The sequence below is a fragment of the Cavia porcellus genome, unplaced genomic scaffold (genome assembly GCF_034190915.1).
Source record: "Cavia porcellus strain 051 isolate PalLab524CR breed Dunkin Hartley unplaced genomic scaffold, mCavPor4.1 scaffold_2, whole genome shotgun sequence".
In the NCBI taxonomy this organism is placed as follows: domain Eukaryota; kingdom Metazoa; phylum Chordata; class Mammalia; order Rodentia; family Caviidae; genus Cavia; species Cavia porcellus.
The window spans coordinates 112,318,040-112,330,920 of record NW_026947485.1 but is presented as its reverse complement, the minus strand read 5'-3'; the positions used below and the strand labels follow the sequence as shown (position 1 = coordinate 112,330,920).

Genomic DNA, 12,881 nt, shown 5'->3' with positions numbered 1-12,881 from the left:
CCCCACCTTCTAACAGGGGGGTTAGCATAGTTTTCCTTACATGATTTGCCACTGTCAACTACATTGATCACATTTCAGAATCCTTTACACCATGTGTGGCTCCAGGTGAGCTGAATCCACGAGTCCAGATGTTATCAGAATCTGGGGTATCTCTGCTGTTTCTGAGGCAGCCCCCTCTTTGGGCGTGTATCACCTCACAGTTTCCGTCCAAAGGCAGAGGAATTGTGCCTCCAATCCCTCCACCCATGCCCAAGTCTCAGGACTTACACACCTGCACTAGCTGCCTGGCTTGAGTCTGGTGCCTGTCCCTAGGGGATGGCCATGCTGCATGGGGAAGCACAGGCTGCACCTCTGTGCTGGAGCAGGGCGAGCAGGGAATGAGATGCTCAGAAGACCCACCAGGGTGCTGCACCAGGCTCTGGGCAAGGGAAAGCACAGTGAAGAGGACGGAGCTCTTGGTGGGTGCAGGGCAGGGACCAGGCTGTAGTAGACCCTCATGCCTGTGTGTCCACCAGAGTAAGAGGACCACAGCGATGCCTTCTGTGGTTGCTATGCTCATGGAGACAGCTGCCCTCACAGGCACGATGGGGGATCCCCGGGAGACAGGGCCCTTTCCTCTCCTCCCTGGCCTGGAGGGCAAACTGCCCTGGTCTGGTATAACATTTCACCCCACTGTGGGCCACCCGTGTCCTCCTCACCCCTTCGCACAGAGCATCACTGCCATGGGCTCTGTGCCACCCTGATGTCCAGCCTGCCAGCCAGTGCACCTCCCACACCTGCTGGGTGCCTGCCTGCCCTGCAAGAGGCGAAGTTGTGGGGAGGTAACATGCGCACAGTATAATGAAAGTTCTGTCGCCGTGATTTCAGAAAACGTTTATAACTATGAGTTTCAAACCAAACAGCTGGCATCTAGAGAGGCCGTCACTCACCAGCAAATGAGTGTCAAGCGTGGAGCCCCGTGCCTCTACTGCCCCACTCACTCCCGCCCTGGTGACTCTGAAGTGTGTCCTCAGCAGTGTACACTTTCAACCTCGCGGGTTCCCAGGGTGGCTTCTTGGGGTGGGGTGAGACTGGTCCTCACACAGAGCACTGAGCTGTAGCCGGGTGATGGTCACCTGTCCTCTGCCAAGGACAAGGGCCACACCTGAAGGCTCTTCCTCAATGCCTTGAGTGTGGCCTCACAGCCAGCCTGCATCCCCCAGGATTTCATTTCTTATCTGAAACAGAATCTAAGTAAAATCCAAGGGCTGGCACAGGTTTGTGTCTTTTTCGGTCTTTACTTTCATGAGCCCACATCTGCAGGGCATCGTGACCACACTCCTCCTGGCGGGCAGTCACTGTATAGATGTGACACATTTTTGTTCTTTTTTCATCTCCTCTGCGCCCAACCCTCCCTTTCTCCCTCCCTCCCTCCGTCTCTCGGTTCCCCACTGTCTCTTTGTAAAATCTGCAGCCTGCCCAGAATTATTCTCCCAGTGCTGCTGGGGTGCAGCCCCATCTCTGCTGCAGACAAGCTCTCAGCCCTGGACCCACCCCACCACCTGGCGGGAGTGTCTGGAGCATCAGGCCACAGGGCCGTGGTCCAGGAGCATAGGCTGAGGACTGCTCTCAGGCTCTTACTGTGGGGAATCTGACAGCCAGGCAGCAGCTGAGCACAGTGATGAAGCACAGGAACTCAGGCAAATGGCCCAGTCTGCAGCCTGGCTCTGCTGCGTGGCAGCCACCAGGGGTAAACCTGTGCCTCAGTCTCCTCTTCTAGAAAGTCAGGACAATGGCGCCTACCCCAGGGCCGTGTGAACACAGAGTGACTTAGCCTCTCATATAGAATATAGCTAGTGACTTCAGATGAGGATGCTATGAGACTGATGGCTTCAGGGCTAACCAGGGGCATCCAGCTGGCCTAAAACCATTTTGAGCTACTGATCAAGGAGGTGAGGTGTGGTGACCATCACTCTGCCTGATCAGGATGCCATTGCCATCCCTCGTGAAGTCCCCAGGATGACTTGGGGCACCTCTTCTGAGCCTCAGCCTCCACATCTGCCAGGCAGGGCTGGGGAGCAGGCACAGTGCCCATGCAGGAAGTTGCCAGGCCACCTTGGGGCCCACCAGAGGCCCAGCCACCACCTCACCTAAGCTCAGCTGGCCCTCAGGTCCCTGACACTGTCACCTTGCCCCACAGCGGCTGAGGACAGCTCAGGGCCAGGTGCCCTCCTGGCCTCCATCCCCCAGTGTTGGAGTCTGTGTCTAGATCCCCAGTCTTCCAACGAGTGCACAGCAAAGACCCAAACAAATGAGAGGAGAGGTCTGATCTTTAGGACTCCAGGAGGACCAAAGCCCACGGCAGAGTTCTTAACCCTGGTGGCTGAGACAGTGTCTCTGGGTGGCCGGTATTTATTTAGTACAAACAAGGAAGGGATTAGAGTGGAAAATGCAGGACCCCTCAGAACAACAGACAATGCTAATTAATGAATCATAGGTCTCCTATGCTAGGAGGGAGACTCCAGATGTCCTCAGCCATGGCCTATTTTGCTCCCCCCTCCAGGCATCTCCTCATTTGCAGCTCAGCCATGCCCAGGCCATACCCCAGCACTGCCCCCCCCCATATTTATTCAACTTCAAAGACTCCAACACCCCAGGCTTTCCCCAGCAGGGTGCAGAGATGGGGAGGAGTTGACTCCTGGCAGCCCTGGGCCCCCAAGGACCTAGGGCCTTTAGAACACCCTACTGGGGAGTCCTCGTTCCCCCCATGCTTCTAGCTTCTTCCTGAGCTCACAGAGGGAGCATTTCCCCTGTGAGGCTGAACTGAAGCACTCATGGGGCACAGTATCCAGGCCCTGAATTGACAAAGACTCCCGACAGGGTTTAAACTGCCAGGAAAGCAGGTCAGGGGGTGAGGTGGGGAAAATGGTTTCCCCAAGTCCAGGTGCCCCCCAAGGGCTGGAAGCTGGGCGTCCTTCTGTGTCCAAGCCTGCTCCAAGTTCACACTTGCGAGTACCGGTCTCTTACTGAGACGTGACCTCTCAGCCTGTGCGTGCCTCAGACCTTGGGGGCAGCATGGGAACCAGACAGAGGAAGAAGAGGGGTGTGTGGCATCCATGCTCTGCAGACAAGCAGAACCGCAGGTCACACACCTAAAGGAGTCAGCCCTGCAGGGCCACAGGGTGGGAGCTGCCCCAACGCCTTGTTGGAGTTCAACCTGGGGCCCTAAATAATCCCTGCCACCCAGGAGGTCAGTCTTCCCAGCAGACTGTCCCCTGATTGGGCAAGGCCCACTCCTCACAAGAGCTCACCTGACTCGGTCTGCGGACTTGACTGTAGTCAGCTGCATCCCTGGACTCTTCCAGAATAACCAGGTGTTTGTGCACCCAAGCATGGCAGCCAGGACAAGCTGACCTGACGTTAACAATCACAGGGACTTGAGAAGAGGGTGCAAGAAGAGAGGACAGTGTCCCCGCACAGATCCAAGAGCACAGAGACAGAGATGCACACGTAAAGCCACCACTCACCTACCCACACCTCTTTCCCTCAGAGGACCATGGGATATCGTCCCACAGAGACAGGAGGGACCAGCAGGGGTCTCCTTGTGGCTCCTCTCACAAATATGTGTCCATCTGTTCCAAAGCTACAACTGAGACACTAATACCTAGGTCACTTAAAAATGGTCTAGTCAAGTGTGGTAAGGCACAGTCATAATCCTAGCATTCAGGAGGCTGAGACAGGAGGATCCCTGTGTGCTCAAGGTCATCCTAGGCTATAGAGACCCTTTCCCAAAAACCAAACAAGCAAGTAATATAGAAACATTGGTTCGTAATTTGGCCGTAACCTCATCTCATTGCCTAACATGTGACCTGAACAGTCAAATGTGCAGACCCCAAGCCATGATGTCACTGCAGCTCCCAGCTCCCAAATCAGCAGGAATCTCAGGCCTAAGTCTCTCCCACTGAGCCCTTGGCTTCACTCCAGGACACAAACCCACAGGACGTGCCTGCAGTGGTTCTGGACACAAGTGCAAATGTGAGGGTTTTCTGTTGCTGAGGTTTTTAAAAGTTTGTTCTTTTTAGAATTTTGTTCCTTTATTTTATAAATTTCAAGATAATAGATAAGTCTTGGTTACTTTTCTCTTGTTGCTGAGACAAAATACCCAACAACCCAAATGAAGGAAGGAAAGGCTTACTTAGCTCACAGTTTGTGGAGGCTTCCATCCATAACCAGCTGGCTCCAAGGCAAGGTGGCACGGCCCCGGGGCACCACTTTAAGGCAGCAGCCAGAGCAAAAGAAGGGACAAACAAGCCTCCTTTCCTTTCCTTGTATTGTGTACAGGACACCTACTCCAGGGTAGGTGTAGCACTCACAGAATCTCCTTGCCTTCCTTTTTTGCACAGGAGGATATTTACAAAGTAAGAGCCCTGCTCAGGGTTGCCTTTTAGTTATACTTCTAAACTTCTTGGATTGATTTAAGGTATCAATCATAACAAGATAGAAAACAATAAATTACTTAGTTTTTGTTTTGGTTTTTTTTTTTTGTTGTTGTTGTTATTTGCATCAACTCTCTCTCAAACTGTGTCTCACTATGTAGCCCGTGCTGGCCTCAAATTCGTGGTGATCCTCCTGCATCAGCCTCCCCCGCTGGTTTCACAGATGTGCATCACCAGGCCTGGTTCATTTTTGTCTTTCTGTGCTATCCAGGAAGATCCAAAGTGGAGGTCATTTGAGTGATGGGAGGATGGAGTCCAAAAAGAAGAAATTCTGACTTGAGCTGTTCTTACTTAGTAATTACCTCCATTTACTCGCCTAGGAGGTGTGCCCCAGGCCTTGGACTTGGTATGTGCCGAGCTCCATGCAGTGAAGGCTTGGTCACCAGCCTGTGGCTTTTAGCAGTGTTGCAGCTTTGAGGGGTGAGGCCTGGGAAGGTAGCTGGGCACCACATGCCCCTGACAGGGTATCGGGAGCCAGCCCTTTCTCTCTCCTTATGTTATACTGTTGCTTACACGGTGACCCCAAAGGCCCGTGGGGAAGGCAGTCTTCTGACTGCTGCCCTGGCCTCTGGGACACAGCTGGGGGGCGACCTTGGGTCCCCCCATCACCTGCTGCAGGGAGGGCAGTGGTCCTGAGTCCCTGCACCTGGCTTAGAGATGTGAGACTGAGGTGGTGGGTGGGGAGGGGGCCCCCCGAAGCACAAGCAGGGCGCGGCTGCCCAGCCTACGAAGATGAGTGAGGTTTGCTGTCACCTGGAGAACTTGGCTGATGAGCACTGTCTGGAATCTCTGGCCTCCTCACACCCTCACCGCAGCCTGGTGGCTGAGGTCCACCTGCCAATGCAAACCACCAGCACCAGGCTGCGTGACTCACCCACTCTCCTTTAAAGCCACACCACGTCAAGGCGGTGGCCACTGGAGGAGCCATGGCTCTCAGCCGCTGCTGCTCCCGCTGGGCACTGTTCTGCTGGCTGGCAGCATCCGTGGCACAAGGTAAGGGCTTTGTTTTTACTGGCATGTGGCTCTGCTAATTAACAAGGCTCAGGGCAGGCAGCTACCTCTGTGATTACACAGCCCATCTCTGAAAGCCTTTCCCCGCCCCCAGAAGCCTCTGGGGTGAAGAGAGAGGGGCTGGGCTCTGTGGTCTGAAGACCCAGATCCTGGTCTCAGAGGCACAGCCTCTCTGACTTCACCTAGTGCAGTGACTGTGTCAGAGGACTTACCACTTCAGGGGGGCCAGGACCATGTGTGTGATCGTGGAGGGCTCGCTCTCCCCACTGGGAATGCTGCACAAATCCTGGATATGACAGTTTTAGGGCTGACGCACCTCCTTGACTGAATCGCCTGCAGCATGGTCAGCTGTTTAAATGCAAAAGCTATTTGGGCTCTGTTTGCTCTTGGGCTTTGACCCTGGCAGCGAGTGCTAGCATGGGTTTCCTATTAGGAGGACCCAGACTGATTTCTCCACTGTTCCTGTTCACCCTCCCTGTCCCACTGCCAAATCTCGCAGTGGCCTGAGCTCTCTGGGGCCTGAGGCCAGCATTTCCCACTGCTCACTCTGGCTCTCAAACTCCATGCTGCTGGGACTAGAGACACACAAATGGCCCTGACTCCCTCTTGCTATCCTCAAGAGCACAGAACAGGCTGGAGAGGGGCTGTCAGAGCTGGCTATGGGACACCTTGAGCCTCCCACAGACCCATACACAAATGCCAGCCAGCAGGAGGCGAGGGCGCAGGTCACAGCCAGCATCTGCTGGTCCCGAGGTGCCCCTCGGCTGTCACCAGCTCACAGGTGACATCCAGATATGATATTTTAAAAAGAACCAGCTGTCCTCCTCCTTTCCACGTCATGGGAAAGAGGTACAGAGCCGGAGTTGCTCTCTAGGAGGCTTGGAAAACCCTTAGCCAAAGCAGCCCTGCTCCTCTGAGATTTCTGCTGTTTGTAGTTAAAACCCCAGCCAGGACCTGCGGTCTGGGCCTGACTGTGTCGATCGGTCCTTCAGGGTCATCTCTCCCTACCCGCACCTGGCTCCAGTCTGGGAGCGCCTGTCTGCGTCCCAGGTCCTCAAACAGGGCACACACGGCCTCAGACTCTTTCACTCCTTCTCCCTCCTCTTCCTTTCTCCTCTGTGTGTTGCAGTTCTGTTCCAAGTGGTAACATTCGGCCTGCTTTCTACCAAAACTCAACCATGCCATATTGGTAGTTACATGTGTTAGCAATGTCTAAGTTTAAATTCAATAGAGAAAGAGATTTATTCTAAATCTCATTGAGTGGGGGCTGGGAATTTAGCTCAGCGGCATAAGCACCTGCCTTGCAAGCAGGCGGTCGTGAGTTCAATCCCTGGTACCGATTAAAAAAAAAAAAAAAAACAGAAAGCCATTAAATGTTCATTAAAAAGTTAAAAAAAAACAAATCTAATTGAGTAAAGCATTTAACTCTTTAGACTCTAAAGGAAAAGCAAGGACGCATTATGTTAAGTGACACGCTTTCCCCGACGCCTTTGAGCTCACACAGAAGTTCGTTGCTCTCCCGGGTGTTTGGGACCCCACTCTGCCATGTCACCTCCACTTCACAGCCTGTTCTCCTCCACGGGCAGCAGTGGGAGTCTGTCATTTCTGCATCTGACACAACCCGCTGCAGGGGACCCGCTGAGGACCTGGACAGCCTGACTTCAGCTTAGAGTGGGTAGAGGCTGTGGATTCTGTCTGAGATTTCAAATGCTGGATCTTCAAAGGAGACCTCGGAGCTGGGCTGCAGGGGTCACTGCTGAGATTTCTCTCTCTGACTCCGGAAACAAAATTTCTTTAAGACTTTGTGTGTCGAGCACTTGACTTAAATATGAAGAACAAGCTTGCCAAACAAACAACAAAAAGGAACAAAGCTTTCTCTTCTCTAAAAGTCACTATAGTTCACTACAAACCTGTTATTGTCTGCCCAAATAACCACAGAGCACGGGTAATTATAAAAAAAGATTTTCTCATCATTACCCGTTTTACAAAGTGCCAGGTGTTATGTGCTCTGACTTTCATGTCTAGACTATAATAAGCCCATTCAAAATTGACATCCACACTTCAAGCTCTATTCTGGGTTTGTTGTGCTACATTCCAATTTTAAATATAAGTCATTGCTGCAAATGTCCTGAGACTGAAATTAAATCCTTTTTGAGTAGCACACAAATACACAGAGAGGAGCACTCAGTGCCTGTTGTACTGAGTTCACCAAACTTGTACTGAGCACTGCTTTAAATTGGAACATTCCTGGCTCTGACTAGCAGCATCAGGAGCCCCTGATGTCCCTGGAGGACCTGTTCTAGAAGCTCTGGGCCCTTCCATCTCATCCCTCATGCATAATCATGCAAATGATATGGCCAGAGTGGTCCAAGGAGGGGCTCTGGCTGGCTGAATCTTTCCCTCATGTTTGTGGCTAATGAAAGCCAGGGTGCGCCCTGCCTCAGGCAATGCTCTCAGGGCATGAGATATCCTATTTCAAATAAGTTCAATACACGGATGAGACAAGTACCATTATTTCCTCCATGGTATGAAGGAGGAGGAAGACGCGAGATTAAGGAAGCTGCTCATGGTCAGTTATTAAGCACCGAGCCCACGCCTGGCTCTGCAACCTGCGCTGATGAATCCCAGGCTGCTGGGCCTCTCTGGAGGCCTTTGATCTAGGCTTTGATGCTGGCCCATGTCAGTGTCCTTCGGCGTGCAGAATTCCCATCTCCCAGCTTCCATGCTTTGAGTGGCTTGTTGGTGTGAAATATGGAAAACATCTCACTGTTCCAGAGGACGGGCATGGGGACCTCTGGCAACTGGGAACACCAATTGCTCTGGATCAGCTCATTGTGTAGCAGGCCCTGGGTTAGGGCTGAGGAGACAGCAGTCTACCAGATGGTCCCAAGGGCAGTGCAGTGAGATGGGAACACACCACCACATGACAGTCACGGGGCATCTCTAAAGACAGAAGAGGAACCAAAGACATTCACCTCCATTTTCCAGCAGAAAGGAGCAGATAAGTGATATACTTAGGTGCAGGGGCTTCTTCAAATGAATGAAGGAAAGAGCTGGAGGAGATTGGAGGCGATGGCAAAGATCATGGAGGTGGGGAAGGTGGTACAAGGATGAATGAAAGGACTGCTGAGAGACTAAGTCAGCTGAAGGTAGTGACCTTACATGGAATTGGCTCCCACATATGTGTGGACCTGACTCTGAGCTGAGACAAGCTGCTAAATCCATCCCCATGACAGCCACACTGGAGAGCACTTACGCTACCTAGTAGCGACCTGATGAATCCCCAGGTGTTGGGTCTCCTGGAAGAATGGGTTGGTCCTACCCACATTCCTGGATGCGGAAGGGACCAGTATGTACCCCATCTCAAGTCCCCAGGGAGGAAATCTGCCTGTTGTACTGGCAGACTCTAGCACCCCAGTGCTCTGGGTTGAGGGTGACCTCAGGGTCCAGAAAGTGGGATGAGTCCAAGATGCAAGGAGGGGTGCATTTACTTTTAGCAGCAATTTACTGAGTAGCCCAAAGAATCTTATGTAAATCCTGTCTGAGAGTAAAGTGTCATGATGCAGGTGAATAGGGAGGCTGACCTCTCCCTTAGTGACTGAATTCTGGGTAGTTTTTATCCCAAAGGTTCAAACTTATCAACAAGAATGAGTAAGAGTGAATCATCTGCTATGTTGAGAAGCAGAGAGAGTGCAAGTCCATTTAAGCAGCCACCGGATCACGTATGGGACGCTGCTAAAGAGCTCTGTGGCTGCTCCTCCTCCTAGTTAGTACCCACCCTAGCTCGGAGCGGAGCAGTGTTTTCCTGGTCTGCTTTCACCTGAACGTCTGTAAGTGGACTGCACAGTCTGTGTGCTCTCCTGTCTAACATCTGCTCAGCACACCTCTGCAGTCCCATCGGCATTGCTGGGGTATGCGCGGCTCTTCCTTGGCTCTGCCAGGATGGCTTCGTGCACAGAGTCTGCTGACCAACCTGCCGGCTGCCCAGGCTTTGGATTCAGCCTTTCCACATGCAGAGGACTTCACTCCTCCAGCTCCTCGGCCCAGGATGGAACACCAGGTCTCAGGGTGGCTGTGCTTCCTGTGTTTCCCATCACTGCTCCCAAACATCTTCTCTGGTGTCTGGGCTTCTCTCTCCCCACTTCTCTCCCTCTCCCGCTGAAGGACCGCTCTCCTCTGCTTTTGCTTTCAGGCTGCTTGCTGACTGCATTTTCCTCTCCGCAGGAGCAGAAGGCTTGGCTGTGCCTTCTGGAGGTGCACAGCTCAACGCTGGCCCCACAGACTGCCAGATCTTCACGCTCACACCGCCACCTGCCACAAGGAGCCTGGTGACCCGGCCCCAGCCAGTCACGAGGACATCCAGATCGCCCTTGCTCTTCTTCCCACAGTGGCCTAGGGTCCCCCCCAGATTCCCAGGCAGACCTTTCCTCCCTCCGGACTGCAACCGCCACTTCCTGGGACAGCCGTGGTTCTGGCCACGCCGCTGCCTGGCTCCTGGGCGGTATTTCTGGGGAACACAGCTCAGCGAGGAAAGCTCATCAGAGGAGACTGAGGAGAGGAAAAGCCTGAGCTTGAGAAGCAGGAGGAGACCTGGCCTCTGACAAGGCCTGGGAAGAGTCCACATCCTTCTCACAGCCAGAGCTATGGGATGAGAACACCAAGCATCTCGATGGCCATGGCTGGAAATCCTTCTCCCTGGCAGCCTCAAAGACAATGGATCTTTGCAAACTAGGGCAGTAACTATCTCATTCATATCCTACAGGGAATTAATGCGAATAAAATCCTAAAACTGGATGTTCCAATAATTCTAATCCACACTGAGAGCCTGGAGAATCAGCCCTCTCTTCTAAATCCCCAGCCTAAGAAACTATTCTGAAATAAACATTAGTTGATCTGTGGTTGCTCAGGACACACTAAAACGGTACCATTGTGTTAATTACCTTTTTCACCCTTATGACAAAATTCCTGAGAATAGCACCTGACAGGAGGGGAAACTTTGGCTCACAAATCCTTGAGGTTCAGTTCAGTCCACTGGTTCCACAGCTCGGTCCTGGTGGAGGTGGAGCATGTGGTGGGAGGTGAGGAGGAAAGCCGCCCTCCAGAAAGAAGAGGGGAAGAGCCTTCAGGCAGGAGTTATCTAAGGTTACCACACCCCATGACTGTTCCCTTCAGCTTCCTCCTCTGTGTATCCGCCCCAAGGCCACCATGAGATGATGGGCGACCCACCTGGGAAGTCAGCACTCCTGGCCTGATCACCTCCCCCAAAGTCCACCAGCTAATCGCAGCCTTTAGCTCCTGAGGTCTGGGGAACACTTCAGATCCAAGCCATGGCAGCCATCTTTGGGCAAAGGTGAGGACGCAGAAAGGTTTGCTCATGGATCCCCTTCTGGCTCGGCCCCTGCTCTTTATCCTGCCCTGCTCACCCACACACACCTATGTCCTTGAGGCTCATAGTGCCCTGGCTGCCTGGAACCAGTTGGCTTCAGTTGGGCATTCTCACCCTAAACACGAGGACTTCTGTGATTTTTTTGGTCATTGTTTGAGACAAGTTACCACTGTAGGCCAGGCCGGCCTTGTACTCACAGAAATCCTCCTGTGTCAGTCTCCCAAGTGGCAAGATTCCAGGCAGCAGCATCACACCTGGTTTCAAGGACTCTTGTAGGTGAACTCTTTGAAGTTCTGAACTCTAGCCCCTTCGGAGGCCTTGCTGAGTGATGGGCAAAGCCCAGGCAGAGAGGACCCGAAATGATCCCCTGCTGCATGCGCTGCAAAGCAGCCTGCTGTCCAGTCACCAGTGAGGCCAGTCCTCTGTGACTTCAGGCGAAGTCACACGGTGCCTGGCCCTGTAGCAGGCGCAGTGAGCAGCCCACCCTTGGGATTAAGAGTATGAAATTCTCTGACTAAGAAATCATTTTGTGTCGTTCCTTTGGGTTAATAAATTTCACTTTTAAAATGCAGTGATCCCCAGCAGGTGTTATAAAAAGGGGGATGGCCTTCAGTGGGGAATGGCTCAGAGTGAATTTGTTCTGCAGACATGATCCTTCTAACAGTGGCTGCTGGGAAGCAATGGAGGGAAGTGACTGGAAAGGGCCATCACTAAGCACCTTCCGTCCTGAGGCAGGATTAAGCTGCGGTCTGAAGCTCTGTCACCTCCCCCCCCCATACACACACACATGCACACATGCATGCTATGGTCACTCATCAAATAAACCCCAACAGAAGGATTTTCAAAACTAGTGTCTTCCAAAATTGATGTCATGAAAGACTGAGGTGAAGGCAATCACAATGGCATGATGATAAAAAAGTAATATGAGACCTTTGATCAAATTCTGGGGCTGGGAAGGGGAGGAGAGATGGCCAGAAAGGATTTACCAGCCAATGACGAAATTCCACCATTCTAAACAGGATACCCTGTTGTTAGGAAACAGATGTTGAGGCATTTGAGGGTGAAGGAGTAGTACTTCTGCAGTTAAGTCCCAAATTATTAAGGAAAATGTCTATGATGGACCGGTTTTTACAGTTGATAAACCTGAAGAGAGGATATGAGAGTTCTTTATACTATTCTTGAAACTCTGCAATAGTTTGACATGATTTCAAAATTATAACTTTAAAATAATCACTAAAAACAACACAACAATTAGATCTTACCTTTATCCAGGAAGATAAGTTAAAAATTAATCCCATTCCGACACCTACACTATCGACCTTTTAATGACTTACGTTACTTTTCAGAGTCGTGGGACACTAAGACTGGCAGACCTGGGACTCAGATGGTCACTGATATTTGGGGGATAGTAGCTGTGATGCTTAGAATGCAGTTCAGAGTCAACTTTCAAGGCTTGGGAGCCACCCCAGGACTGGCATAGTGTACCTCTGTGTGTGTCAGGAAGGTGTGGCTTTGGGCTCTCCATCTGGCCCTGACTCCTTTCTCTCTCACACTGATCCCTGCTTGGCTTCTCAACCGCCAGGCACTGACAGCTCCACCACTCCTGCCTTGGAGCCAGTGGATCAGGGACTGAATCTTCTGAAAGCCAAATTAGGCCTCTCTTCCTTGACACCGTGGCGCCAGCAATGGGAAAGTGACAAAGCCAGCCATTTAAATCTTACCTTTCCTATCTACATCTTTAATTTCGCTGTAATTTACTATTTCATACACCATAGGTGGATGTAGGGATGGTACTCAGCTTTATTTCCATCATTTGATAAGCTGGTTTCCCAAAGATAATCTCCAAGAAAACCTTCCTGTTTGTTACTACACAAGTTCTCAGGTGTACATTGGTCTGGTTTTAAGCTCTCGATTTGGTTCCACCGGCTTACTTGTTCTATAACGTCACCACACTGAACTGGTAATTTTGATTTCAATGTATGTCTTCTCATGTAGTCAAGTGAGAGGGG

The 12,881-nt window shown here is 51.8% G+C and overlaps 1 protein-coding gene across 2 annotated transcripts; it reads left to right on the top strand.

Annotated features, from left to right (window-relative positions):
* The first annotated feature begins 5,208 nt into the window (after window positions 1–5,208).
* Window positions 5,209–11,443, top strand: Odaph (odontogenesis associated phosphoprotein). Of its 2 annotated transcripts, none has more exons than XM_063235109.1 (2): window positions 5,209–5,468; window positions 9,679–11,443. In XM_063235109.1, the coding sequence occupies exons 1-2, from the start codon at window positions 5,245–5,247 to the stop codon at window positions 10,085–10,087; spliced, it is 633 nt and encodes a 210-aa protein (XP_063091179.1). In that variant the 5' UTR covers window positions 5,209–5,244; the 3' UTR covers window positions 10,088–11,443. The 2 variants fall into 2 exon arrangements, with proteins under 2 accessions (XP_063091179.1, XP_012998802.1); XM_013143348.3 differs by having other exon boundaries at window positions 5,336–5,468; window positions 9,711–11,443.
* The last annotated feature ends 1,438 nt before the right edge of the window (window positions 11,444–12,881 follow it).

Excerpts from the sequence above, each read along its gene's own strand:
- Odaph (XM_063235109.1), top strand. The coding sequence starts at position 5,245 with ATGAGCACTGTCTGGAATCTCTGGCCTCCTCACACCCTCACCGCAGCC. Across the intron at positions 5,469-9,678 it reads GGCAGCATCCGTGGCACAAG|GCTGCTTGCTGACTGCATTT; the intron begins GTAAGGGCTTTG and ends TTTTGCTTTCAG.